The 26,794-nt window shown below is 57.1% G+C and overlaps 1 protein-coding gene across 2 annotated transcripts in view; it reads left to right on the forward strand.

Annotated features, from left to right (window-relative positions):
* Positions 1-26,794, forward strand: part of Ptp4a3 (protein tyrosine phosphatase 4A3) — a 31,161-nt gene continuing 4,367 nt past the window's right edge. Inside the window, exons 1-2 of one of the 2 annotated variants that reach the window (XM_040736304.1) lie at positions 1-108; positions 24,809-25,710. In XM_040736304.1, the coding sequence (XP_040592238.1) occupies positions 25,606-25,710 (105 nt within the window). In that variant the 5' untranslated portion in view covers positions 1-108; positions 24,809-25,605. Of the gene's footprint in view, positions 109-22,265; positions 22,375-24,808; positions 25,711-26,794 lie in introns of those variants that run through there. The other variant, XM_005085448.4, reaches the window with a different exon arrangement.

The raw sequence follows: 26,794 nt of genomic DNA on the forward strand, positions 1-26,794 counted from the left end.
AGGCCGCGCCCTCGCGCGCGCACGTCTTGACGACGCCGAGACCGCGCCCCTGTGCGCGCGCTCGCCGAGCCCTCCGCGTCGTGCCGGCGCCGGCTCCCGGACCGCCAGGTCAGTCTCCACCGCGCCGCTCGGGCGGGGGCGCGCAGGGGGCCGTCGGCGGGGGCGCCGCCTCGGGGCCGCGCAGGCGGGAGCGCGCGCCGGCCTGTGTGCTTGCTCCCGGCGGGGGCCGCACCCCGCTGCCGCCCCTACGTGAACCCAGCTGGTGGCTGCCACGTGCAGGGCCGGAGCTGCAGGGAGGCCAAGCGAGGGGATGTAGCCAGCTGTTTCCTCGGTGTGTCGACCAGACTTGCATGGGTGGAAGGGGTGACTCTGATCCCATTTCTAGGGGTGCAGAGGATTCCCCTAACATCTGCCCGGTTTTCATCTTCCCCAAGGTCCCTATCCAGGATTGGTCCCCTCAGTTTCCTTCTCTGCATAGCTTGGAGCATAGGACTCCATAGCCGTCTCTGCCTCCCGCGTGGATGTCAGTGGGTCACACTCAGAAGCTGGGCACCAGGTCATGGGTCCCTAGGCAATCGAGTCCTGCCTCAGGCATCCTGGCCCAGGCCAGTGGGACCGTACCTCATTGTCCTTGGGTGCTGCAACGTGAGCAGGGGTGTTGCAGCCTGTCCAGGTGCAGCCGGGTTAAGCAGGTGACTCCTGATGGGCCAGAGGTCTCCTGGCAGGGACCTGCAAGCATGGACTAGGTGACATGCTTAACCTTAAGGCAGGTAGAGTGACCATCCCACTGACCCCCATCCTTGAGGGGCAGAGTCTGTTCCTGGCAGTTGTCACAGTGTGCAGTGTCCCATGGGTGAGCGGTGCACCTCTCTTTGGCTGCACACAGTGCCCGTGGCCTCAGATCCTCCCACGAGATTATAAACCGCAGTTCTCAGACGAGACAGGCACCGGAGCAATGGACTCAGGTCTAACCTGGAAGACTGTGGGCCTTATCAGAGAGCCTGTGATGAAGAGCGTGCAGGCAGCTCATGGAGCCTGCGGCCTGCACCGAGGGAGGCCCTGGGGCCCTTCCATCTGCCCCTGCACTCTTACTGTGAATGGGAAGCTGCTCTAATGCCATGGGAATGTTCCTAATTGCCCCCTCAGGAAGGAGCTGGCCACCTCTCTTGGCCAGGCCTGGTGCTTGACTTGGAGGTGCTGGTGGTAGGCCTAGGACCCCGGTGTCTGATGGGTAGGGCCAAAGCAAGCAGTCTGGATGGATGGGTCACAGATGTTGAAACGGGAGCCTACCAGGACCTCTTCCCTGCCAACCGGGGAGGACTTGCCCCAGTGTCTCCTGCCAGCACAGGGCTTGGCTGAGAGTGACAAGAAGAAGGACTGAAGGAGGTTCTCTTCCATAGACCCATAGCTTGGATGGTGGTGGCTGGAAATGACAGGAGGACCTCTGGCCAGGGGAGCTGGAACTCACTGACTCAAACTTTTGGCTAGTTCCTGGGGTCTGAGTACTGCCAAGTTGCCTGCCTGATCTCACTGCCATGGTGTTGGGATAGTGCACAGAGCTGGCCTCCAGGGTGGCACAAGCCTCCTGATGCCCGGTGGTGGTGGTGGTGAGGCTCTGGGAAGGTGAAGTCGTGTCCCGCTGGCACCTGTCCAGGGGCAGAGCCAGGAGCTGCTGGGGCTGGAACTGGCAGAGCAGTGATTATCCCCAAGCCTGTGGCCTTGCCTTGCTCCCGAAGACCTGACACCGATAGCTGTGATGGAATGGTGTGCCGTGGCTCTCCCTTATGGCAGCCCATGCTGCCTCCTTTGTCCCATGCTGCCTCCTTTGTCCGGGCTGCCCTTCCCACCATTGCTTGTGAGGGTCATCTCCTACAAGGAAGATATCTCAGCCTACCCACTCCACCCTAGTCACCTTAACTGCCCTGCTCCTCTGGTCCCTGCACATTCCCTGCCCACAGTGGCATCTTCAGCATCTGCATGTGTTGCTGTGTGAGGCTGGGCCAAACCCTTGCCTGGCTGTGGATCAGAAGCATCCCTGATTGTATGGTTTGAGGTATATACCCCAGAGCTTCCTGATTTCTCTGTGTGTCTGTCTGTCTGTCTTCTCTCTTCTCCCTTCCCCCTTCACTTTCTTCTTTTTTTTTTTAATGCAGGGTTTCTCTGTGTAGGGGGCTGTCCTGGAACTCACTCTGTAGACCAAGCTGGCCTTGAACTCACAGAGATCCACCCGCCTCTGCCTAATGAGTGCTGGGACTAAAGGCGTGCACCACCAATGCCTGGCTTGGCTTCCTAGTTTATGACTGATCTAGTCCTGAAGTTTTGGCTCCTGTAAAATTGGGTGGCGGATATTATATTAAAATTGGAAGATGGGTATAAGGATAGTCAATAGTTGCCACCCAACACCTTCTGGGATCAAGAGGAGATCTTGCATTTGGGACAGGGCCGGGGTGTGGTGTGGTCTGGTGGACCTTTCAGACCTGGAGTGTAGTGGACTGGACTGGTCTTGGATTGGCAGTGCACTTGTGAAAATCCTGCCCTGTATCCCCCAATTGGACAGGCTGGCCCTGCAGGCGGTGCGACACAGAGGGGCTGCTGATGGTCCTGGGGCCACCAACAACACAGTCCTAAGCTGCGTCACAGTGAACAGGGTAATGAAGCATAGCTGAGGGTCTGAGGGACAGAATGGGGCTGAGGGGTTCTGAAGGCTCCATAGGTGTTCACCTGATAGGGGTTGCCTGTCTCCTATCAAGGGGTGCCTCAGGCCAGCATGCCAAAATCTCATCATAATCATTTTGTCCTGGGGCAAGGCTGTTAGGCCAGGGACAGTTCAGACAAGGGACAGGCTACTAGTCTAGCAAAGACGGTGGCCTAGAGGGGTCTCGGGAGGTCTGTTGACCACTTGGTGTCCATGTGGCATGGAACTCTCAGCCCGGCGGCATTAGCACTCAGGTCTTTCCCCATAACCTTTGAAAGGGACACTGGGGTGACAGTGTGCGTACACAGTCATCTTCCCTGGTATGCTCCCTGATGCCCACCTGCCTGTCTCTCACGAGAGGCCTTGGTGCCTCACAGATGTGTGTTGAGTCTGTGGAGTCTGCCGCAAGAATCGGGATGATGCTGTGTGGCCTTTACTGCAGACCACACAGCATCCTGGCCCAGCTGCTGTAGATCCCCTCTGCCCTGCCCAGAGCAGGGACTGATTGCTAGCCTTGTGTGGAAGCCCCGTCACTGCTGGTGAAGGTGCCCGTACAGGAATGTCTACAGGTTCTTCCTGACACTGTCCTGGGTGATGCCTGCCACCGAAAGACACATCCTTTACCTGCTGCGGAACCTGAGGTGTGTGGCCTCGGCAAGGCTGTCACATCCTCAGGTCAAATGGCTCCTGGTAGTAATGGCTTTTGGATCGCATGAGCCTACCTCCAAGCCTGAGCACTGCAGTGGGGTAACCCGCCCGGTCTTTCCAGACTGCTGTTTGCCCTTCTAGAGGAAGTGAGCTTTCAGGGTGCTACACTGAAGTGTTGCTGTCCTCTGCCACTGGGGCCAGAGGGGTCTAGGAAAATATATTCCAGAAGTCAGCCCCGAGTTAGACACGGCCCCTCCTGTTGCCCTGCCCTTTGCCCGACTCTGCTTAGTTCCCACCTTGGTTGCTCGCTCTTCCTGACCCTGGGTAGTCCATGCAGACTAAGGAGGGATGGAGGAGGCCTGCCTGGCCGTGCTGGGCTGGAGCCCCTAGACAGGGCCAGCTTGAGGCACAGGTGGAGGCTGGTGGGTCCTTACGAGCACAAGGGGCTGAATGGGCCAGTGATCGGGGCCTGGAAGGTGGGTTCAGGTGCAGGTCCCCTAGTGGGTGGCCTTCAGGTAAGTATCCGCTTACTGGAGATCCAAGGCTGGACCATACCCATGACTGGCTGTGGGCCAGAAGCATCTCTCATGGATCATGTGGTTTGAGGCACATACCCTCAGGGGCCTAACATTCTCTCACAGGTGGTGCCAGGTAGGCGGCTGGTTCCCTGGACCTCAGAATACTGTGTTTTCATTCCTTAGTTTCTCCTTGGAGTCAGTGATGGGCAGCGGGAGCCACAGAGTGCTCTAGAGCAGCGTGGGTGGGCTGGAGCCCGATCTGTGGGCAGCGGGTTTCTTTAGGCCCTTCGGAGGGCGTTCAGATGAACGGAGGACTGGGCTGGCACAGGTCTGACTGGGAAATCGGGGCCAGGGCACTGCAGGTCTAGGTCACCCGGCTGCCTCAGTATTCAGGCCTGAGTAGTGCGAGAGATGACCATTTACTAGCTGGGAGGCTCCAGCTGGGCCTCAGTTTCCTCTCTGTGGCATCTTGTGGACCTTCCTTCCCCAGCCTCCCCCCCCCGGGATCTGTGGAAGCCTGTTCCCAAGGCCTTGGGTTTACCAGACACACTCAAAGCCTGGACTGTCCCAGAAGAGGAACGAAGCCTGTCATGTCCCCTTCCCGTGGGACAGGGCTCCCACTGACTCAGGATTCCCGGAAGAAGTTCAGCTGAATTTGGAGGATCCCTTGTGCCACCCAGGGCATGCCCTCCTGACCCATCCATCATGGCTTCTGCAGTGGCTCACAGAGTCACTTGCTGCTCCCTGCTGCCCGTGCCCCAGAGAGGATGCCTCTCCTTTTTGACAGCCCTCTCTGGCAATGCCCACTGGCCCTGAAACTCTGCCAAGGCAAGCAGTTCCCTCTAATCTCCCAGTCAGGGCAACACTGAGGCCCCTCCTCCAGGGTCAGCTTTCCTCTGGCTGGCTGCCCCAGAGACCTACCGTGTGCTGGGAATTGCTGTGCAGAGCGTAGAGGTGACTAGGACTCCCAGTTGTCTCTCCCCAGTGACGTCCCTGCCCCCCCCCGCACTGACCTTGGGGAACACAGGCCTAGCCCTGAATATACTGGCCTCAGTTTTCTATTGCAGATAGGAGCTCGGAGGGGGAACACAGGCCCCCGTAGCAGACTGGTGGCATGTCACTACAGAGCTGGCCTGGTAGGCTTTCCTGGCCACCTTGAGCTGGGCTGCTGCCACTGGACTGGATGTCCCTAGATAGGCCTGTGACCTGTGGAGGTGCTGTCTGCGGGTGCTTTGATTTCCCTTTCTGTCGGGTGACGCTCTTGGGGTTGGTGTGGACCTGCAGTGGGCTCCAGAGCTCACACAGAAGAGGGCAACAGTGAAAGCCCATTCATTGCTCAGGTTGTAGATTTGGGCGCGTCTGTTGTAAACAGCCTAGGGAAGTTTCCTTGGATGCTGGCCTTCCACTTAATGCTCAGCTCTGCAGGAACAGGATGCCAGCATTGCGCCCGGACTTTCCCATGGCCTTGACAGTGGGCCTCTGGTCCCTGGGTCTAGAAGGATTGTTGTTTATTGCCTGCTTCCCTGCCCCCACCCCCACCCCCATTTATAGTGGACGTCCTGGACAGCTAGGGACGTGCATTTGGGCACTGTGTGAATCTTTTAGTCCCATCTCCTGGCTCTGAGCCCGCATCAACCCATTGCCACTGTCCTGGCGGCTGGATGGAGGATGAGGATACAGGCCTTGGCCTTGCACCGCCTCCCAAGGTCTTCTAGAAGGTGTCCTGGTCTGCATTGACATCATAGAAAAGTAGAGGGGGGGTGGCCCTGTCCTAGAGGGACCCACACAAACTGAGCAGGATTACAGGGGACAATAGTTACCTTCCTGGAGCATGTGGCTCTATGACCACATTGTTGTGTGGCAGGAAGGGTATTCCCCCTCTTGCGCAGTAGTCAGATGGGCTTCTGGGAGGTGTGGTATCATGGTATGGACGGAGGGGCTAGTGGGGTGCAGCCCATATTACCTGAGCCCTTTTGGGTTGGTGGTGGGTGCCAGTCCAAGGGTATCTGTAACCCTCAAGGTAACCGGGGAGTGGCTGCTCTAACCACCCCACTCCCATTTTCTTAGGCAGCGAGCCGCCTTCTGTGACTGGCCTCCTGCAGGTGGCACAGTTGGGAGGTGGCAGTGTAAAGCGGAAGGCAGTGTGGCCTGACCCAGCTTGGCCCCTTTGTGTATGAAGAGCCAGAGAGGGGAGCCTCCAGGTGTCCGTGCATGTGTGTGTGCGTGCGCGCGCGTGTGTGTGTGTGTGTGTGTGTGTGTGTGTGTGCAGGTGTGCCTGCGTGCGTGCGTGCGTGTGTGTGTGTGTGTGTGTGTGCAGGTGTGCCTGCGTGCGTGTGTGCGTGTGTGTGTGTGTGTGTTTGCAGGTGTGTGTGCAGGTGTGTGTGTGCAGGTGTGTGTGTGCAGGGGTGTTTGTGTGTGTGTTTAAGGCTGTGGTTCCTGTTCTCACAGTGATGGGCATGTGATTAGCTCATGGGAGGTCCTGCTGCTGGTCTCTGCTGTCACTTGACTGTCAGGGCCTCAGCTGCCTTCCCTGTCAGTAGGTGTGAAGCCTCTGTTTGGGGACACTGGGAGGCCCCTGCTGATGTGAGGCCTCCTTGCTTCCCTGCCTGCCTGTCTCCTCCCACTGGCCGCAGTTCCCACGACTACCCAGTGCCGGAAGACATCTGGAGGGCTTATTTACCCTCCCCCAGACTCCCTGGCAGGAAGTCACCGGAAGGGCTGTCCCCAGGGGCCCCAGCAGGCCTGTGAGGACAGCCAGTGGCTTGAGGGTCTGTGCTGTGGAGTCCCCTGGTAGAGCAAGGGGGGCAGGGAGCCAGGAGAACAGCCAGGCAGGACTGGGAGCTGGATATTTGGGCTGAAGTAGGGTTGAGCCAATCACCCAGGGGCAATCTGTCTATCTGTCCCCTCCCCATCCACCCCTCCCCGAGACCCAGAGGAGGCCCAATAGCCCTGCCCTCAAGACTTACAGGACACAGGCAAAGCCACTTGGACTCCAGCCCAGGGTGGTCTGTGTAATGTGTGTGGGGTCTTGAGAGCTGGTGGGGACTCTTAACATTGTGTAGGTGGAGGCTGTGTGGGGGGAGGAGTGATCTAGGGGCAGGCAGGGAGCTGAAGAGAGCTCAGAATAGGAGGATGTGGCCTTGGGAGGGCGCGGCCTGAGAGTGAGATGCTGACTCTCAGACAGGGGCCTGAGGGTAGAGAAGAGAGGAGCAGACAGACCTGGAGGCACCAACGGCACCACCCAGCCCTGGTGGCTTTGGCCCTGCAGACCCCCTTTGCCCCGCCTTCCGTTCTCCCAGAACTTCCTGTCAGCTCATTAGCCTGGCTGTTTAGGCCCAGGGTTTAGGCCATGCGAGTCCACATGCCTTAGGGCATTTGTGGCAGCTCCACTGTCTAGTAGCTAGCCTAAGTGCGACTGACAGGGCCTGGGGACCGTTCCCACGGACACTGCCAGCTGGGTCTGCCCTGCCCCAGGAGGGACCTCGAACCCTGTGGGACCTGTGGCCTGGGTTCTTGGCAGCCTTGTGCCTATCCTGGCTTCCCTCCTGCCTTAGGGAGCTGGGTGGGCCCTGGGGTCACACATCCCTGCCCCAGCCAGCTATGGGGAGGTCAGGGTACAGCTCCCTCATCTGTTTCTCCCCTCCCAGTTGGGGAGGCTGTGGCTTAAGACCCTGTCCAAAGCCCTAGATGTGCTGGGATTTCCCAGACAAGTATCCTCCAAGACTGTCCCGTGCTGAAGGGAGCGAGCATGAGAACTTGGAGACTGGGCCAGTCTGAGTGGGAATAGAAGCTGTCCCTGGGCACAGTGGTAACCACCGGCTGTCCCAGGAGGGCTGCTGGCAAGTCCAGAGCATCTGCTGTGTACGCTGGGACACGCCGTCCTTGATCCAGCCCCATGCAGCTCTGGGCTGAGAGTACCCCACCTCAGAGACGGCGGCACGACCCGCGAAGGATCGGCTGTCTCCGTGAGGCCAGGTGGACAGAGTGGAGTCAACCCTGGTTCCTCAGACCGTCAAGCTTGCCTTCCCACAAGATACTGAATGAATGTGACATGGAGTAGAAGTTCCAGCGGGATGGGCAGGGGTATTTAAACCACAGCCAGCTCCAAGCGTGGCCAGGAAGCATGGGCATCAAGCACAGTGGGCTAGGTGTTAGCCTGTGGGCTGAGAGCCTGGGCCCCACCTTGTCCCAGACTGGCTGGGGCAGAGCCACCTTAGCTGTGATGCCTTCCCAGTATACCTCACTGACACCACAGCTTGGGGGCTCTTCCCTCCACTTCTCCCTTGAACTGCCAAGAAGAGGGTGTTTGGGTGGGCGGAGCTAGGACAGTTAGGGGTCCTGGCCCATGTGCGCAGGGCTCGAAGGCAAGGCTCGGAAAATCCACAGGATGTACCGTGTAATCCCTTCGAGCATGGCGGGAGAAGGATGGGTTCTAGGGACAGCGATGCAGGTCAGGGAGGTCTGCAGAGTGTGTGTGGTTCCTGTCCCTTAGTATCGTCGCAGCAGGTCTGTGACCAGTGTGCTTCCTAAAGGGTCCAGAGGCATTGCTCAGGAAGTCTCTGCCAGGGTGGGGCAGCATCCTTAGGGACCCCGGTGGGCCCGCAGAGGGAGGCAGCCAGGATAGACATGCACAGGAAGCCACATGCTCCGTGCCCTTCACCTCCCCGTTGTCAGTCATGTAGGAAATGCTGTGTCCGGAAGTACTGGGAAATGCTTGTTCCCCACCAGTGCCAGCTCCACCGAGCGCTGACTAGACACTGCTGAAGAGTCACCGGGCAGTCGTAGAAGACGCCGGGGACCCCTTCTCTAGGGGCTAGCACCAGTTGCAGCCTGCCCCAGCCGTTGCTCACAGCCCATGTGGGGACGGGTAGGCCTCTATCAGTTGAGGAAGGGGCGTGCCTAGGAAACCTGCATGCCCCCTGCTGCTGGCACGTCTGATGGTGCAGTCTTGCATCGGCACCCGGCTCCCCTGCTGCACGCATACCTCGGTCCACTCGGTCCCCGCCTTGTGTTCCCATACACAGGTAGTTCAGGTTCTTTCGTGGCATGTGCTGTGCTCTGGGGGGACCATGGGTAATCTTGGTGAGGGCATACTGGGGTTGGAGCCTTCCCTCTCTAGGGGTCCATAGTGGTGACTTTAGATTTTCCCTATCTTTGTTTCAGGCTCTGGGGTTGGGAGGGTTGGCAGGAAGGGACAAGTCTGCCAGCAGTCTTCTACTTCACTGGCTATAAGGTCCTGGCCAGGACTGGTGTATTGGGTCTGTAGTCCCCGCCCTCCTTAGATCTCACCGGGAACTTCCTGCATTTGTGTATACCTATGGATATATGCAGTGTTCAGAATCAGGGAGACAGGCACAGCACCCCAGTGTGGCTCTCACTCAGTGGGGAGACAGACTGACAGGTAAGAGTGGCGATCACAGGTCAGGCAGAGCCGACAGACAGGTGTTAGCCCAAGAGTCCTGAGACCTGAGGGTCAAGCGATGGTGAGGAACCGTGGAGGAGCAGAGAGGCCACGGAGGCAGCCAGGATGGACATGCACAGGAAGGCTGGAGGCTCACTGTGCTTGGCAGTCTGCAGGCACGCTGGGAGGCCGGTGCAAAGGAGGAGAGCAATGGGCCGGGAGGGCAGAGGCCAGGGGATAGTCACAGGTTCTGGGGCATTCCTTCCGGGTTTGAGGGCAGCTGGAGGACCGGGCCGAGGTGGCCATGGTCTGACTGAGGGTGTTGGGGAAGATGGAAGACCCAGGATGCTCATATGGGGCTGCCACACTCCAGGCTGCGCCGCTCCAGGAGGCCTGGCTCTCAGGCAGGTGGCTTGGCATCTCACCTGTCCCCTTTCCCAGGCTGCGCTCAGTCTGGGTTCCCCCATGGACCCCTACCACTCACTTCCGTTTAACAGAAGTGTGCCTGTCATTGTCCTCTTGGAGTGCATCTAACAGTCCCCAAAGGAGCTGATCCTAGGGATGTCTACCCCACTACACGGTTGGGCAGATTGAACTCAGGCCATCAGGTTTTGCAGCAAGCACCTTTTGTCTGCTGAGCCATCTTGCTGGCCCTCTTAGTGTAGACATTATAGGTGTGTCTACCATACTTGGCTGCAGTTTCTTTAGTGATGAAGGTATTCTGGAATTGGGTGATGGTGATGACTGCCTGATACTGTGAATGTACTAACAACCATGTGACCGCACACTTTCTGCATTGTGTGTGTGTATGTGTGTGTAGGCCAGAGGGATCAGCCTTGAGTGTAGTTAATATTTCAGGAGTCATCCACCTTGTTTTCTGAGGCAGAGTCTCTCCCTGGGCCTGGAGCTCGCCAATTAAGCTAGGCTGGCTGCCCCCAGGGTCCGCTTGTCCTTTTCTTCCAAGTGCTAGGAAAACAGATGTGACCATACTTCTCCCTGGATGGCGGATATTGAACTTGGGTCTTCATGCTTGTGTGGCAAGCACTTTCCTGATTGAACCTGGCCATCATCACCATCACCATCATCATCATTAGCAGCAGCAGCATTGACAGTATCATCAGCATCAGCATCATCACCATCATCATCATTATCATCATTATCATCATTGACAGCATCATCAGCAGCATCATCCACATCAGCATCATCATCAACATCATCATCAGCATCATCACCATCACCATCAACATCAGCATCATCATCATTAGCAGCAGCAGCATTATTGACAGCATCATCAACATCAGCATCATCATTATCATCATTGAAAGCATCATCAGCATCATCATCCACATCATTATCATCAATGACAGCATCATCAGCATCATCACCATCAGCATCATCAACAACAGCAGCATCATCAGCATCATCACTGACAGCCTTTTGATGTCTTGGACAGCGTCTTGGATTAGGTTGATTTGATATTTACTGTGTAGCTCAGATTGGTCTCATACGCATGAAAATCCTCCTGCCTCAGCTTCCCAACTGATGAGATTACAGATGGGCATCACTATGCCTGGCATACCATGCCTGGAGGGAGGCTATCCATTTTAAAATGGTCAGCACGAGTCAGGTGTGGGGGTGCCTGGAATCCCAGCACTTGTGAGCTGGAGGTAGGAGGAATTCAAGGCCAGCTTCAGCTACATAGGGAACTGCAGGACGGCCAGTGCTAGCAAGACTTGCCTCAGACAAGCAAACAAAAATTATAAAACAAGGCAGTGGATTTCGTGTTACTGATTTTATCAGAAAGGAGACATTGAAAACAGCCTCACCTAACGGGCTTGCTGAGCATATGTTCTAGGTTTGTGAAAGGACTGAGGTGCCCTTGGCTTTGCCTAGTGGTTGTGATAGGACTCAGTTTACAAAGGTTTGGTGCTAGGGACTGGGGTGCTGGGCCTAGGCTGCTGCCCACCTCCTGCTGGAGGAGCTTGGAGTGAACACAGTGGTGAGCCTGACACCGTGAGGGGGACCTGTTCTTTGTCCTTGTGGCCAGTGCAGGGTACCTGCTTCTGTATGACTGCCCTGTGGGTCCCCAGAGTCTAGCCATGACAAGAGCAGCTAGGGGCTCTTGTCCCTAGCTTGTGGTCCTCAAGTGTTGCCTCTGTAAGTCTGACTGGCTTCGCCCTGGGTCCCTGAGAGCCTTGGCCAAGTCTGGCTGATGGTGAGTGGTCCAGCCACAGTGATGTCAAATAGAGCCAAAGTCCCAGCTTACCCTGAGAGCCATTCTTGGGTCACGGGGTCCTTCCTGCTCTCTGGTCCTGGGCTGGGCGCCCCTTCAGTGCATGACACCCTATCTGCCTCAAACCTGGTATTGGGACTCATTGGAGGGAAGGCAGCCCAGAGGATGTGGGTGGTTCACCAAGTGCCTGCAGGTCCCCCGCAGCAAACCCAGCCTACACGTGGTTCCCAGATGCTGGGAGGAATTTACCTCAATCCAGGGAACTGGAAAGGTGTTTATGCATAAACCACATAGGCTGTCTAGGTCCAGTATGCTCAGTGTTCATGTTACCTCCCCGGACTTGCTGAGTGACCTACTCCTTCTATGGGTATGGGAAGTCGGCCCTGCTGGCTTGGGCAGGGTGACCAGGCAGTGGCATGGGCATCAGTAAGCCATGGCTGGTGCCTTCTTGCTGGGTGTCAAATACGGGGCATTGGGCCTCTATATCATTCCATCGTACGTAAGTTGGTGTCAGACACACTCCGGAAAGCCTATTGGCCGTCTCCCCCTGACGTCTCTGTGTCCAGATTGAGGACTCTGAGAAGTCCTGCAGGAGAGATGTTACTTAGACTGTTTCCATGAAAATCCTGGAAGGAGTACCAACTTGAGTGTAGCGAGACCTGGCCTGAAGTCAAAGCTCCAGGGACTCAGCTTTCAGGGCTCTGGGAAAGGGGGGGTGTCTCTTAGATTCTGGACACTGAAGGCATCTCTGTCAGGGCCAGGCTTCCGGAGCATCCATCTCATAGGTGAGCAGACAGAGCACAGAGAGGTAGAGGATACCACTCAGTGTCACGCAGCTCATCCTAGCGATAGGTAGTAGGGAACCAGGCGGAGGTCCAGGCAAGGGTGTGAGGCAGCCACTGGGTAAGTTCCCTCATCTGCATGCTTGCTGTGGACTGAGATAAATCTTTAAGGGGGGCTAGAGGATGAGTTTCCCCAAGTGTCATATGATGTCACAGGGGCTGGCCAGGCTAAAGGGGAGGAAATGATTTAGGGATAAGTAGGGCCCAGCAGAGGCTGTACACTGGGGCCAGCACTGGCTCTGCCACCGTGTGGCCTCCAGGAAGGTGGTTTGTGTGAGCATGTGTATGGGATGCATGTGCCTGGTGGCGCCAGCCTCCTGCTGTGAGCTCAGATTCACAGCAGCTGGGGACAGCCAGCTGAGTCCCATGGTGTGGTCACTTCATTGTCTCAGGGAGGAGGCTGCCTTGACACCCACATGCCTGGCGTGGGCTTGGCCTGCGCGGTGGCCTATGAAGCCAGCGGGTGAATGTGAGACTAACAGACTGATGTTCCAGTCTCCAACGCTCATCAAGGACCTGTAGTGACCAGGTCTTTTCCACCTGTGTCCTGGGCTCTTGCTTAGCTGGGCCTCTGCTGTCCCTCACACACTAACCCTTTGGGGGGGCGTCAGCGCTGTGTCTTACCACCATGCTAGCCCAGAAATAGCTGTGACCTCTGTGGGCAGCCTGGCAGTGCTGGAGCCTAGAGGCCTACGTGCGCCAGGCTGAGCTGTCTTACCGTGAAGGCCAGCTATTTTGGACATGGCCTCTTGAGGCCAGGTCAGAGCTCTTTCCCGCGGCTCCTGGGCCCCTCTGACGTGCATCCCAGGACCTTGGCATGGAGCCCTGGCTCCCGACGTGATCTCCAGCCCGCCCCCCCTCCCCATGCCCGTCTGGCCCCAGAGCTCTGGGCTCTGGGTGTGACTGAGGAGGATTCCATGCAGCAGACTCTGGGTGAGGGACAGACTGTCCGAGTCTGTCATGCACTAATGGGCTTGGCTCCTGTAAGGAGAAAACACGTAGGAAGTGATACTCTGGGTTGGTTCCCTGTGTGCTTCAGTCTCCTCATCCGGAAAATGGGGTGATGAGCGCCTTCCAGGACTCTTCTGAGATTTGGTGTGGTGTATATGACCACCACACGGAGAGGCTTTGGGTTTCTCTCATCTCTTAGGCCTGGATAGTAGGCCCAGAGAGCAGCCAGCGTGGGGCTGGGGTGGGGGGGAGGATACAGCTCCTGTTGTACAAATAGTAAAACCCAGAGACAGACATTGGGGTTCAAGCTGAAGATCAGAAAAGCAAAACAACCACACACTTGAGAGTTCTGTCCTCTGCCAATGCTCGGACGGAAGGAGCGATCCACCGCTATCCACCGCGATCCACCGGCCCTCAGACTGCATCTCCAGGCAGCACCGCTCCTCACAAAGTCTCAGACTGCTCCTAAGACTTCACTGAGCTCCTTATATTATCTCTAGTGCTGGGATTAAAGGTGTGAACTGTTCCTCCTTTAGAGCGATTCACTGTCATGTAGCCCAGAGTGGCCTTGAACTCACAGAGATCCACCTGCCTCTGTCTCCCAAATCCTGGGATTAAAGGCGTGCGCCACTGCTGCCCAGCTTCTATGACTGTGGTTAACTTTGCACTCTGATTTCCAGACAAGCTTTATTAGATCATAAACAATGTATCACCACAGCTTCTGAGCTGGTCATTAGTCAATCCTGCTTTGGACCATGAACCACTCAGACACTTGAGTTCCCATTGGGCCACAGTCTCTTACTGTGTGGCCTGGGTGTGCATATTTGTTGCCTGCTGGGGACTTCTGCTGTGCTTCCTATAGTAGAAGTAACCATAGACTTCATCCTCCCATAGCGGAGGGTCACCGGCTAGTCTGCTGATTGGTCCTGCTTTAAAAGGCCAGGCTAGCTTAGCTTCCTACTTCCCAGGTGGCTGTGTGGAGGTGCGGTGGAGATTGGGTCCCCACCCAAGATTACTCTTGTCTGTCTGTGGGGATGCCGAATGGGTTGGAAGCTGTTTTCAGTGTTGGGGTTGTGTACGAGGGAAGGGCCACATGGCCAGCTGGCTGCTGGCTGTGTGCTGATGGCTTTGGGATTTTTGACCCCTGGAGGAGTGTCCCAAGTTGCTGTAGCTTGTCCCTTGTGGAGAGGGGCTGTGGCCTGTGGCTTGGCACCTTGCAGGCAGGTAACTTTTGCTGCATCAGCGCTCCTCGAATCTGTTTGTATCATGCACCTTCTTGCCACGGTGACAGCTCTACAAAACATAGGTTTGTGTCCCACTTGGAGGTGGGCCCTGTTCCTCAGGCATCCTAGCTGTGCAGGTGGTCTCAGTGCCTGGTGGGCACCAGGCAGGGGCTGTATTGGGCACTTACTGTGTGTTTTTGTGTCTGCTTGGGACCTATGACTCCCATAAGTGGGAGTCATCTGTTTGCCAACAAAACTGAAAGGAGGTATCCTTGGGTCAGGGACCTACTCGGCTTTTGTCCCTTCCTAGGGGGTTGCACCTGTTGAAATCCGCTGGACTTGGGCTAGAGAGATGGCTCAGTGGCTGCTGTAACAGAGGACCTGGGTTCAATTCCCAGCACCCACACGGCAGCTCACACTTGCCTGTAACTCCAGTTCCAGGGGATCTGACGCCTTCACACAGACATACATGTAGGCAAAACACCAATGCACATAAAATAAAAATAAACACTGAAGAAAAAACATCCATTGGAGGGTTCCTAGTGTTCCTGTTGGGGGCTTTTTGTGAGAGTGGGGTCCTTCCCTCAGGGGTTGTTAGCACCAAGTGAGTCCCAGAAAGTCTGTACCCTCTGGGATGCTGTGCCCACTCATTGGCACTAGGCTTTGGAGGCCTTACAACTTGGGTGGCACTGTGCCAGGATTTGGCACCAGCCTGGACGATTCCAAGGAGGGAAATGCCAAGACCGTGAAGAAGTGAATCTTACACTAAGGCTTTCAAATCTGGCTCTCCCATTGGGATCCTGGACCTGCAGAATTCCTGTCTCAGCATCTGGTACCCCAGAATCCAGGCCTGTGGCAGCCAGTGTCCCGTTGGAAGAACCTGGACTTCCCAGATAGGGCAGTGTTGGGGTTCCAGGGCTGCAGGTCTGGGTTGGGGTCCCACCTGCCCTCATGCCTGTCACAAGCATGAATGCAGGTGACCCCTATGTGTGAGCGGACTGAGAGTCCGTGTATCTCGATGGCACAGTGTCCCAGGCAGACTGAGCCAGGCTGTCTGCCTCAGGGAGGGAGGGGTACAGTGGGACCAGTGGGCCTGGACTGCAGCAAGGGTGGCATTACAAGGATGTGAGGCTCCTAGCCATGCGGGGCGGGGGCAGGCAGAGTGGAAGAGGGGCTGTTGGCTGAGGGCAGGAGAGCTTGGTAGGCTCTGCACACCCCTGGAGACTCTGGTGGGTCCAGCTACTGCAGATACTCTGTCCACTGTCCCGGCACAGGCATCTGGTGGACCATCACTGTTTCCCCAGAAATGTGCATGTGCATGTCCCATGTGTGCAGGTCCTTGAGTGTGCACATACCCGTGTGTACATGTGTCTGTGTGTGCAGATGTGATACATCCCCACACGTTGCATGTGTGTGTGCATATCCATGTGTAGAAGTGTGTGTACAGCTTTCCTTACATTACCGTGGTTGGAACCGCACTCTGGTTGGGGAGGGGCAAGTGACTGATCTTGAGAGGCAGAACCAGTCCCTCCCTTGTTTATGGAGTTATGAGGAATGAATGGGAGTGGGGGCTAGTGCTGAGCAGGAGGGAGCATGCGTGAACCCCTGGGCTGATCCTGGGTAGGCTTGGTGTGCAGGTCTGGTCCTCTCCCACTTCCTACTAGAGGAAGAGTGGACCCCAGGAGGAACTGATGGGACATACGGCCCAAGGCCAAACCCAGCCTTCTGCCTGCAGGGACATCTGGCCAGTGGTTTGGGGATGGAGCTGCTCACGGGGAGGGTGAACTGAAACTTTGTATTCCTGGCCTGCACCAGGCAGGCTGCCCACCCAACTGGGCCACGATGACCTACCATTTAACCTCCCATGCCTCTGCTATTTCAGGTCCCCAGAGGACTGCCTGTCCCCCTCCGTTGCTCAGCAGAGGAAACTGTACCAGGCTGTGACCCTGGACCCTGTGTCCCTACCTTGTTTGGACTGCCCTTGAGCTGGAGCCTGCCTCCACCCGTGACATCACGGAGGGGATAAGATAAAACTAGCTTCAAGTGAAGAGGAAGCTCTGGGGACCCAGGTGCTGAGTGTCACCAGCCCTGAGTGGGTGGGGCCTCAGTGGAGGCCAGCAGGGTAGAAAAGCAGACCCCGGAGGGGAGGATGTAGGAGCACTCCCTAGGCCACGTGGGGAAGGGTGTCACGCGCTTGTAGCAGGGTGGCGTCTTCTCCCTGCAGGACCCAAGTTCTGCCTTTCTCCCAACCCTCTGTGTATTGTGGGGTGCCTGGCCCTTCCTACTGTGGCACCCACGCTTCAGCATAGGCCGATCCCCGTGTCTCCTGTTACTTCCATGCCGGCCACACCGTCAGACAGTGGGTCAGGACCCCTGTAGATGGCGATGTGGTGACATCACCACGGACACCCTCCTCACCTTGTAGCACAGAAGGACCAGTGAGGTCCAGAGCCTCCTCCACCCCACCCCGGTCAGCCATAGCGTCTGTCTGACTGTACGGCTGCGGGTCCTCTATAAGCGGCAGGTGTCACTCTTAGTTTCCACTGCTAACATGTGGGAGCCTGGTCTGTCATCTGTTACCATTTTGGGCCTCCTGTGTGGTACTGAAGAGTCACGTCTTCTCATACTGGTCATAGCTATGTACAAAGTGACAGTCTCTGGGCTCCCAGGGGTGGCTGGAGAAGGTCTGAGGTGCTATTGGCTGGTTGGAGTGGAGTGGGCCTCCTGCCATTTCCGTCGGTTTCCCAGTAGGCCTTGTGGGTGTGAAGCTTCCGAGCCTGTGCAGTTCACACAATGGGAGATGGGAAGGAAGCCTGGGCTAGGACCAGGCAAGCAGGATGCAGGCTGCCCTGCTCCTCATTGTCTATCTGTCTGGCCACATGTAAAATGGGAATCCTCAGTCTTGGATCTCAGGTGGTGTGCGTGTGTGTGTGCGCGTGTGTGTGTGTGCGTATGCGTGCGTGCGTGTGTGCGTGCGTGCATGCGTGCGTGTGTGTGTGTGTGTGTGTGTGTGTGTGTGTGTGTGTGTGTGTGTGTTGGGGGAAAGACATGGTACAGACTGTGAGCTGCCAGCCAGGTAGACGCTGGTGCCTGCTGCTGTAGGAGGATGTGGTTGGTCCCTACCCTGGGAACCGAGTCTACTTCCACTCTGTCTTCACAATTTCTCCTTTTTATGTCCAGCCCATGTTTTCCTGTGCTAGGATCTCATGCTTTCTGCATGCTGCCCCCATCCTTGTGACCTCTGGGAGTTGGTCATGGCCTTTTCTTCCCCATAGCCCAGTGCAGCCATGGGCCTGGAGCCCAGAAGTAGTGCCTATGTCACTGGGGCCTTGGGGCACTGAGAGCGGCTGGTGTTCCTGAAGAAGGAGGCCCTGGCCCTGGGGGTATCTGAGGCATTCTGGGGGAGAGGATGGGGTACCTGGACATGTGAATCCCATATCCCCTTCATCCTCCCACTGAAGGCCAGTGAGTTTTGTAGACTACAGGAGTCATGGGAGGTGTATGAGCTATGACAGGTGGGAGCCACCATTTGACCTGGCAGTTTGAGCCAAACTTTGAGGATAGCTGTGGTGGCTTTGTTTGCACAGGAACAGGCTCTCAGTCCTGGTGCTAATATATGCAGCAGGTGAGACTCCAAGCTGCCCTTCCAGATGGACACACGTCTGCTACCAATGCCTTCGTTGGAGAGGAGTCCCTGATGGAGGCCTGTGTTCACCTGGGGCCTCTCAAGTTCCCTCCATTGACAGGGGCAGAAGCCATGGCCGTTGTCCTTTGACACAGCTGGGTCTCCAGGCAGACTCCTGAGCCTCCTGGGGGTACTTGGATGTTGTGGGGTAGGGACTAATGACAAAGTTGAGGGCACATGGCCTTGGGGGAGTTCCAGGTCAAAATAGTCCTCTACTTCCTGGATGGAGGTGGAGGTGGGCCAGCAGGCAGTGCTGTGCTTGCTGCGGGTGTGGGTGTGGCTTGGTGCTTGCTTGCTTCTGGTGACTGTAAGGGAGGCGAGTTGCTGTCTTCATCCTGCTTTAGAGGTGAGGGAACTGAGGCATGGAGTTCCTGCTAGGGTTACTCTGGGGCAGATTAACCCGACATCAGGAGCAGGAAGAAAAGAGCCAGGGTTCCAGGGCAGGGGGCTGGGGGGCGTTGGTGTTCCAGCTGCAGAGGGAGAGGTAGGGTGATCTGGTCCAGGATGCTTCGGCCGGGAGCAGACAGCCCAGTGAGAGACAGCACTGGGAAACTGAGGCACTCTGAGTCATTAGTGATGCCTGCCCTTGGCACTGGCAACTCAGCACTTCTCTCCCTGTCGTCCCTGTCCCCATCCTGCTCAGCCCTGTGACTGGCACCAGGGGCTGCTCAATATGCTTGTCACACTGATTGAGTGAATGAGTGAGTGAGTGAATGAATGAATGAGTGAATGAATACTCGATTCTCCTTGCTCCGGGGAAAGAGTTCCGAGGTCCGTGTTAGTGTAGGGGAGATAATAGGTAGTAAAAGGCAGAAGACACCTGTGGCTCACATGGGCCGAGCTCTTGGGAGGTGGAGGACCGTGTAAGGGGAGGAAAGAGGTGCCCTGTCAGCTATGACTGTCTGAGGCACCTCCTGGGTCCACTTGATGCCCTCAGGGAGCACAGAGCTGAGGGTGGACTGTTGGGAGTCAGAGGTCCCAGGTCTTGAGCCCTATGATGTCTGGTAGACCTCATGAATGATTACCTAGGTGCGCTGTGTGCTGCCAGCCCTTAGGAGCGACAGACACAGCCTTTGGTCTGCAGTGGTACAGGTGGAGTTGGAGCTTCACAATATGAGGGTGCCCGTGGAAAGTGGGAGCCTGGGCCAGCAGATCACCGCCAGGCCCCACGGGGCACTGTTCCGATGAGCCTTGGCGGGGGCTGTAACACGAAAAATAATAGACCCAGAGACTGATTTGGGGGCTCAAACTTCAAGCCAAAGGTCAGCAAAGCAAAGCAGCCGGCCACTAGCTCTTACCACAAAGTTCAGGCTGAAAGGGCTGATCCATGCTCGAGCTCTTCACCAAGCCTCAAGCTGCTGCCTCTCCTCGGCGTGACTGCAGAATCCTCAGTGTGGCTGGAGAATGAATGTTTACTGAATACGGAAGACCCTGCTCCTATCTTTTATACCCCTCTAGTGCTGGGATTAAAGATGTGTGATCTGTTGCTCTTTTAGACTGATTCAATCTCCTGTGTCCCTGGGTGTCCTTGAACTCAGAGATCCGTCTCCCTCTCAATCTTGAGTCCTAGGATTAAAGGTGTGTACCACCACTTCCTAGTTATTGGCTGCTGGGATTAAAGGTGTGTGCCTGACTTCTATGGCTTGTGGTTGGTTTTGCTTTTCTGAACCCTCAGGCAAACTTTAATACATCATAAATAATATATCGCTACAGGGACAGCAGGCGCCTGCCCGCTGGAAGCCCAGGTCTGTTTCCTCATAGCTGTTCCCAGGTCAAGAGCTCCATGACATGCAGGGTGCTGGCACCACCTGAGAAGGTGGCTTCCATCTGGCAGTGTGCCCATTTATAGGGTTGGTCTTAGGCGCAACAGGGACCAGCTTCAGGTGGCACAGGGCAACAGGGAAGACGGTCAATGTAGACACCAGGAGTGTGTCATCTCCCTCTGGGTGACTTCCTCTGGGAACCCTTCCTTCCCCCTAGAGCACCCACCACTTGAGGCTCTCCCGTGGTCCCCATCCTGTGCATGGTTTCAAGTATCCTCGAGGGACTGAGTTGGGGAACCCCCTACAGGCAGGAGGCCGAGGGGCAGCTGACATGGTGGCTTCCTCCGGGAAGGCATGCAGCTGCCATTAGGTGGCATGGGTGTCCTCTCCTCTAAGGTGCCCCAAACCTCGAGGGCTGAGGTCTCGTGATAGGTTCTGGATGGTTCCCCAATCTGGACCTCTGCCTAGAACGCTGGGTCATTTGTTCCTTCCATAAACAAGAGGGAGCTTCTTGGTGCCAGGCCTGGGTAGGAGGTGGGGTGGGGGAGGTAGAGTTGAGTGCTGGGTTCCTCCTCCCGTTAGAGATGCCTTCCCTGGGGCTGGGCACATGGCCAAGGAGAGTGGGGGTGGCATGGGGTTAGGGTGAATGTTTAGTGAGGGGGTGCACCCGTAGAGCTGTGGGGCGCAGGGATGCAAGAACTTTGGATGGCTTCCTAGGGACTGCTGTGGGTGGAGCCTGCTAGGGTCTGTCCTCCTGGCCCGAGAGATGGCGCTCTGGGAGGGCTCCAAGAAGGCTCTGGGTGTGGTATATATAGACTTCTCCGAAAGGCCTGGGACTGTGCCGGCTGTAGCAGGTGCCCCCAGGCCTAGCTAGAGGCCCCAGCTGGGGGCAGCACTCGGGGCCCCATTTGCAGCCTCCCCTGGGTGCATAATTCCAGAAATTGCTGGGCTTGCCCTTTTCCAGACATGGAAACTGTGGTGGGCTACCGGAGGCGGCTTGTCTGTGCCTTCTCCCAGCCACCTGGGGCCGGGACCCGCAGGATGGCTGGGGATTACAGACGCGCTCCAGCTTCCTGCCTGGGAGTCTTGGACAGTTTACTCAGTTCCTCTGAGCTGTTGGATGCTGGTGCCTTGTGGTGTGGTGCAGGTTCTGGTGGGACAGCTGAGACCGTGATACTGGAAGCCAGAGTCCAGGCAATTACTGTTCTGTTTTTTTTTTTTTTAATGGTTTTTGTGTGTAACAGCCCTGGAACTCACTCTGTAGACCAGGCTGGCCTCAAATTCATAGAGATCTGCCCACCTCTGCCTCCCTAGTGCTGGGATTAAAGGTGTGTACCCCCACTGCCCGGTTGTGCTGGGTCTGTTACTTTTGGGGGATCTCTTGTGGCTGCCTGGGTCCACTGGGACCTTCCAGCCTGGACACTATCAGCCAGGCAAGAGTGGGGAGGTGGGCGGCAGGCTCTGCTGTGCCTGTCTGGCAATGAGACTGCTCTCTGGTAGTATGGGGTGGGGCATGCCCTCTCTTGGCCCAGGTCCAACCTTTCAGAGCCCATTCCTCTCCCTAGCACCAGCTACTGATCGCAGGTCCGGGCCTCTGTCTGGGAGCCAGGCTTGGAGCTGGGTTCCCAGCAAGGCAAGGCCTCTAGGGATTCTGAGAGCTGGAGCTCAACAAACCCTGCTCCAGAATGCTCCCAGGGTGATGCAGCCACCGGAGCAGGCGTGGACTGACATCTGTCTCCATTCTTGGGCTGGATAGCACAGGGCTCCTGCCTGGGATGCCCCAGGACAAGACCAGGACTCTGTGCCATGGGTGGAGGCAGTGGATCCTAGAAGACCCTGCTGGCGAGTGCCCAGGAAGGCTGCAGGAGAGCTGGGTGGGTGTCAGTTGCTTTGGAGATGAGCCAGTGTAGAGCCGGCTCTACACTGCCGTGTGACTCTGGAGTATGCCTAGGTTCAGTGCCTCAGTTTCCTCCGCAGTAGGCTGGGGTGGTGGTGAAGTGAGGACTGGTGGTGCTGGACACAGTAGCTGCTCAGTAAATGCATAGGAGGCTGGAGAGCTGGGAGGGGACCCCCAGGCCGGTGACCCTTCTGCAGAGGGAAGTTCTGCCCTAGCAGGATGCAGGGAGGGGAAGGCAGGCGGGTCCGCGGCGGTCCTCCCCCTTCCTCCTTCCTCTTCCTCTGCTGGCCGCGCCTTTGTTTGCCCCGCCGGCGCGCTATCTTTAGGCAGCAGGTGCGGGAGCCTCTGTGAGTCGGGTCGCCCGCCGGTCACCGCCCCCCACGTGACGCCGGGCGCTATAAATAGCTGGGCCGCGGGCGCCCAGCATCCGCCCGGAGCCGGCGCCGCTGCGGAGGGCGCGCGCGGGTCCCGGCCCGGCCGGCCGGCGTATGGAGGCTGCCGCACGCCTGTGGGCGCGGGTGAGCCGGGCTAAGGGCGGCGGGGACCCGGCCTCGAGGACACTTCCAGACCCTAACCCTACTGGGATGGGCCCTACATGGGATGGCGGCTCCCTGGCGGGCTGGGTGGGAAGCTCCGCTGAGGTCCGAGAGCTGTGCGCCCTCACCACAACCCACCACGGACGGGTCCTTGGGGTCCCTAGCCCATCCACGAGCAGCCTTACTTTTCCTAACGGCGCAAAGCCCTGAACTGCGACCCCTGACTCCGAGTGTCACACAGGGTCCCATTTAGGTCCCTTCTGAAGCCAGATGCACTCCCATTCCATCACAGAGGGTGGGGCCTCTGTGAACCTCCGTGTCTTCTTTTTCCCTGGGGTTCAAGTGTTTCCGATTATTAGACTCCGTGTTGAGAAAACCCGCGTTGCTGGACGGTGGGGGCTGGCCAGAGTCCAGAGAAGGTCCTTCCATGCCCCTCTGGCCCATGTCCTCATCTGGAAACGGGGACAAAAATGGTTCTTGGAAAACATGCGGGTTCTGGGAGCAGCAGAGTGCTTAGGTTACTGCAAGAGGAGGCTGGCTGGGATAGAGAAAGGCCCAGGGCTTATAGGGCTCATAAGCACGAGGAGTGTTGAGGATGCGGTGGCCTGACTGAGTGCCTGGCTCCACAACGGCGGCAAGCTGAGCTCTGCATCTGCTTTCACTGGGAGCTTCTGGGACAGGGGGTGTAGGTGTCTGGTGACCCACGAGCCTTGGGTCAGGTCTGTTAGGGTGCAGTAGGGCAGAGCTCTGGCGGAAGCCCCCTTCCTTGTTACCTGGGCTTCTCAACCCCATAGAGGTGATGTGTCAAGGGAGGGGCTCCTTTTGGGGGAGGGCAGCCACAGTGTGGTTGAGCCTGGGTATAGGTGACTGAGGCTCGCATGTTCCTTTGCTCTTACTTGGGGGTGTAGCCCAGCTTGCAGTGGACTGCGCAGTCCAGCCCGGAGACTGAGTCCAGCCCAGAGACTTCTACACCTGGAGCCCCGGTGTCCATCCCCTGAGGCCTGGGGGGAGCATCATAGGCGGTTGAAGTGGCCTGTGCTCAGATGGCTAGGCCGTAGCTATGAGGAGCAGAGCTAGACCATGGCTGTTGCTCTTAGGGTCTCACAGCCCCACCACGATACCGCAGCTGATAGGGACAGTCGACCCTACAGGAGCCTGCCAGTGTTCTCTGGCTTCTTGCGGCCTCTCTTTTCTTCTGTGCACACAAGGGCTTTGCACACGTGGGATGCTCCTCCCAGGAGGCCCAGGTGTTTGTGTCATAGCATGAGGCTCTCCTTGCTTATCCTTGGTTTAGTCGTGGCTCTGTGTGCATAGGGGTTGCGGACCTGGCCAGCCAAAGCAGGCACAGGGCTCCTTTTTGCTCCCCCACACAAGGTGCCCCTCCATGTTAGCCCTGCCAAATGACGGCAAGGACTAGCTGTGAGCTGTGGCCCTGCCCTGGAGTGGGGTACTGAGCTGTTCCCAGGTGTAGAAGGTGGTGAGTGAGGAGCCTGCACTGCCTGGTACAGCTGAGCCTTGGACGGTGAGGCGTGTGCCCACAGTCTGAGGCAAGAGTCCAGGCTCCCAGACTGGGCCCTTCCTGCAGCCAGGCCCAGGATCCCAGGGCCTGGTTTGCCTGGGTGCGGGCATCTGGAGAAGTGGGTACTGAGGCAAAGGCAGAGGTAAGAGGTACGGGCAGAATTCTCCCAGGTGGGTGTCCAGGAGGGGCCTTCCTTTGGACAGAGGAATGCTGGGTAGGGGCATGTGCTGAATCCAGGGGTCAGGCTCTACTGAACACTGGGTCGTAGCCCAAGGGTCTGTGGCGCCGTCTTGTTCAACCCCTTGCTGTGTAGGTGGGAACCAGGTCCAGAGAGACCCAGGGTGACGATGGGGTGGAGGGATTGAGGCTGGAGTCCCCGGGTGGTTCCATTCCCCAGGTCCCTGTTGTGGTGTGACCCCTCTCCTGGCCACCTGTGCTGTCACCTCCTTGGCATGAGCCTGGCAGCTGGCCCTTTGGACTGTGGTCTCTCGCAGGGCAGAATTATCTTGCTTACCCCTCGTGCCTGGCAAGTCCCAGTGAGTGGTGGCTGTGGGTGGAGGTTGCAGAAATCCTGAGTGGCAGCAACTGAAGCCACTCAGCCCCTGTCCCTCTGACAGTCCCTGTTGTCCCTTGTGCTGTGGCTAGCAGTCCTAAGGGAAGGGCCACTGTTCTCGTGGGCTTTGAGGTGGGAGCCAGGCTTGGTGGCCTGGCTTCTGTTGCTGTGGGTGTACCCTTGTGGGGTTCTCGTTGCTCCTGGTGTGAACCCTGGTACCCTCTTCACTCTTGTGTTACCCCAGGAGCCTGGGGCAGCCCTGACATGAGATGTCTGTCCTGTGTTGTCACACGGAGAATGTGAGGCCCAACAGGAACCTCTCATTTCTTTCTCTCCTCCCATAGACTGTGCCTTCTGAAGACCAGTGTTTGATTGATGGGGGGACTCCAGGAAGGCAGCTCTAAAGACTGCTGTTCCCAACATCGTGGATGCTGTTGCTGAGGAGGCCGGTGCCTCTCTGGCCCTCACCATTGCCCTTGCCTCCCAATGGCCTCTGCTGCCAGGCCAGGGGCCAGCACTGCTGCCTGAGCCAGCTGCCCCTCTCCAGGACTTGCCGTTCCCTGATGGGGTAACGTGACAGACACCCCGGATCAGAGGCTGCCTGCCCACCACGACCCAGGGCCACCAGAGTTGGTTGAGTTCAAGTTCATTTCCCTTTTGATCCTGAGTGCTGGGGCCCAGCTCTGAGCAAAGGGGACTCTCCTCCATTCACCCATGCAGAGAGGGTGTCCCCAGCGACGGCCCTATAGAGGACAGTGTTCTGCCGCCAGAGTCACCAACTTGAAGTTCTCTTTGCTCAGTTTTTTTGGTTGTTGTCATTTTTATTTTCGCTTCCTTGTAACTACTCCACTCTGAGAGACAGGACTTTGGAGCTGCCCATCTTACTGGGGGAGGGGGTTTTGTTATTTTTCCTTTTCTTCTTTAGAATTGGGTTTTCTTTTGGAATTACTAACCACCAGGCAGCTTTCCTCTCCTCCCAAGTTATTTGCACAATATTTGTGCGGGGTGTGGGGACGAGGTTTTAAGAAATCTTTTATTTTTTTGGACAAGCACGGGGATCTCACTGGACTTGGTGTGGGGGGCCGGGGGAACCCCCGTGCAGCCCTTGCTGGCTGGTCCTCTCCGGGTCCCCGGAGGAGGCATGGCCCGCGTGAACCGGCCAGCGCCCGTGGAGGTCAGCTACCGCAACATGCGCTTCCTCATCACGCACAACCCCAGCAACGCCACCCTCAGCACTTTCATCGAGGTGAGTGCGCTGTCGGGGCCGCCCGGGAGTCCTGGGTGGCTCTGGGTGTGTTGGGTGCTGGTGGTCAGCTGGGCTTTCTGGAAGTCTGGCTGCATTCAGGCTTGTGGGCACTGGGAGGTTGTTGTCCCAACCTTCAGCCTCTACAGAAACTGAGCAAGAAAGGGGCTGATGGGAAGTGGCCTGGAGACAGATGGAAGACGGGCTCAGGGCTCGTCCAACCCACGAGCTCAGGCTACCTCATGGCTCGTCCAGCCCACGAGCTCAGGCTACCTCATGGCTCGTCCAGCCCACAAGCTCAGGCTCCAGGTAGTCCTGGGGAAAGGAAAATGACATGTGGAAGATGTCTGTTGCCTGTAGCCACACTCATTCCAACCAGATGCGTGACAGGTATTTTTTCAGAGCCTGTGTGGGGACTAGAGATGGTGGCTGTCAGTAAGGCCTTACTGAGGACCCCGTGCAGGGCTCCTTGCTGCAGACCTGAAATTGCTTGAAGAGCCAGCAGCTGAGTGCTGGGAAGTTAGTGGAAAGGACTTTTATGGCTTTAGGTTCTTAGTTCTTTCCTCTGTGGCAGGAGCTGGAGCCCTATGGGCTTGTGGGTCTCAAAACGGGAAAGAATGTAGGCCAGGAATCAGGAGGCAGAGGCAGGTGGATCTCTGAGTTCGAGACCAGCCTGGTCTACAGAGTGAGTGCCAGGACAGCCTCCAAAGCTACACAGAGAAACCCTGTCTCAGAAAAAACAAAACAAACAAACACACAAAAACCACCAGGAAAGAATGCATAGAGGAAGACAGTGGGCATCCAGGGAACCTGGGTTCTGGACACATAGCTGGGTTCTACACCAAGGAAGACTGCCCCTCTCGCCAGCAAGAACCTTGATAGCAGCAGGGCCTGATGAGGGACTAGAGAAAGAGCCCAGGACAAGGGCTCAGTGTGTGACAGGATGAAGTTCTGTCTGTGACAAGGATGAGGGTTGGTGACCAGAACGAAGGATAAGGGTGGGCTTGTGAGGAGGATCAGGGCTCAGTATATGACTAGCGTCTGGGATCAGAGTGTAAGCAGGATGAGGGCTCAGTGTGTGACCAGG

This window comes from Mesocricetus auratus, unplaced genomic scaffold (genome assembly GCF_017639785.1).
Source record: "Mesocricetus auratus isolate SY011 unplaced genomic scaffold, BCM_Maur_2.0 Super-Scaffold_100055, whole genome shotgun sequence".
NCBI classification, from domain to species: Eukaryota; Metazoa; Chordata; class Mammalia; order Rodentia; family Cricetidae; genus Mesocricetus; species Mesocricetus auratus.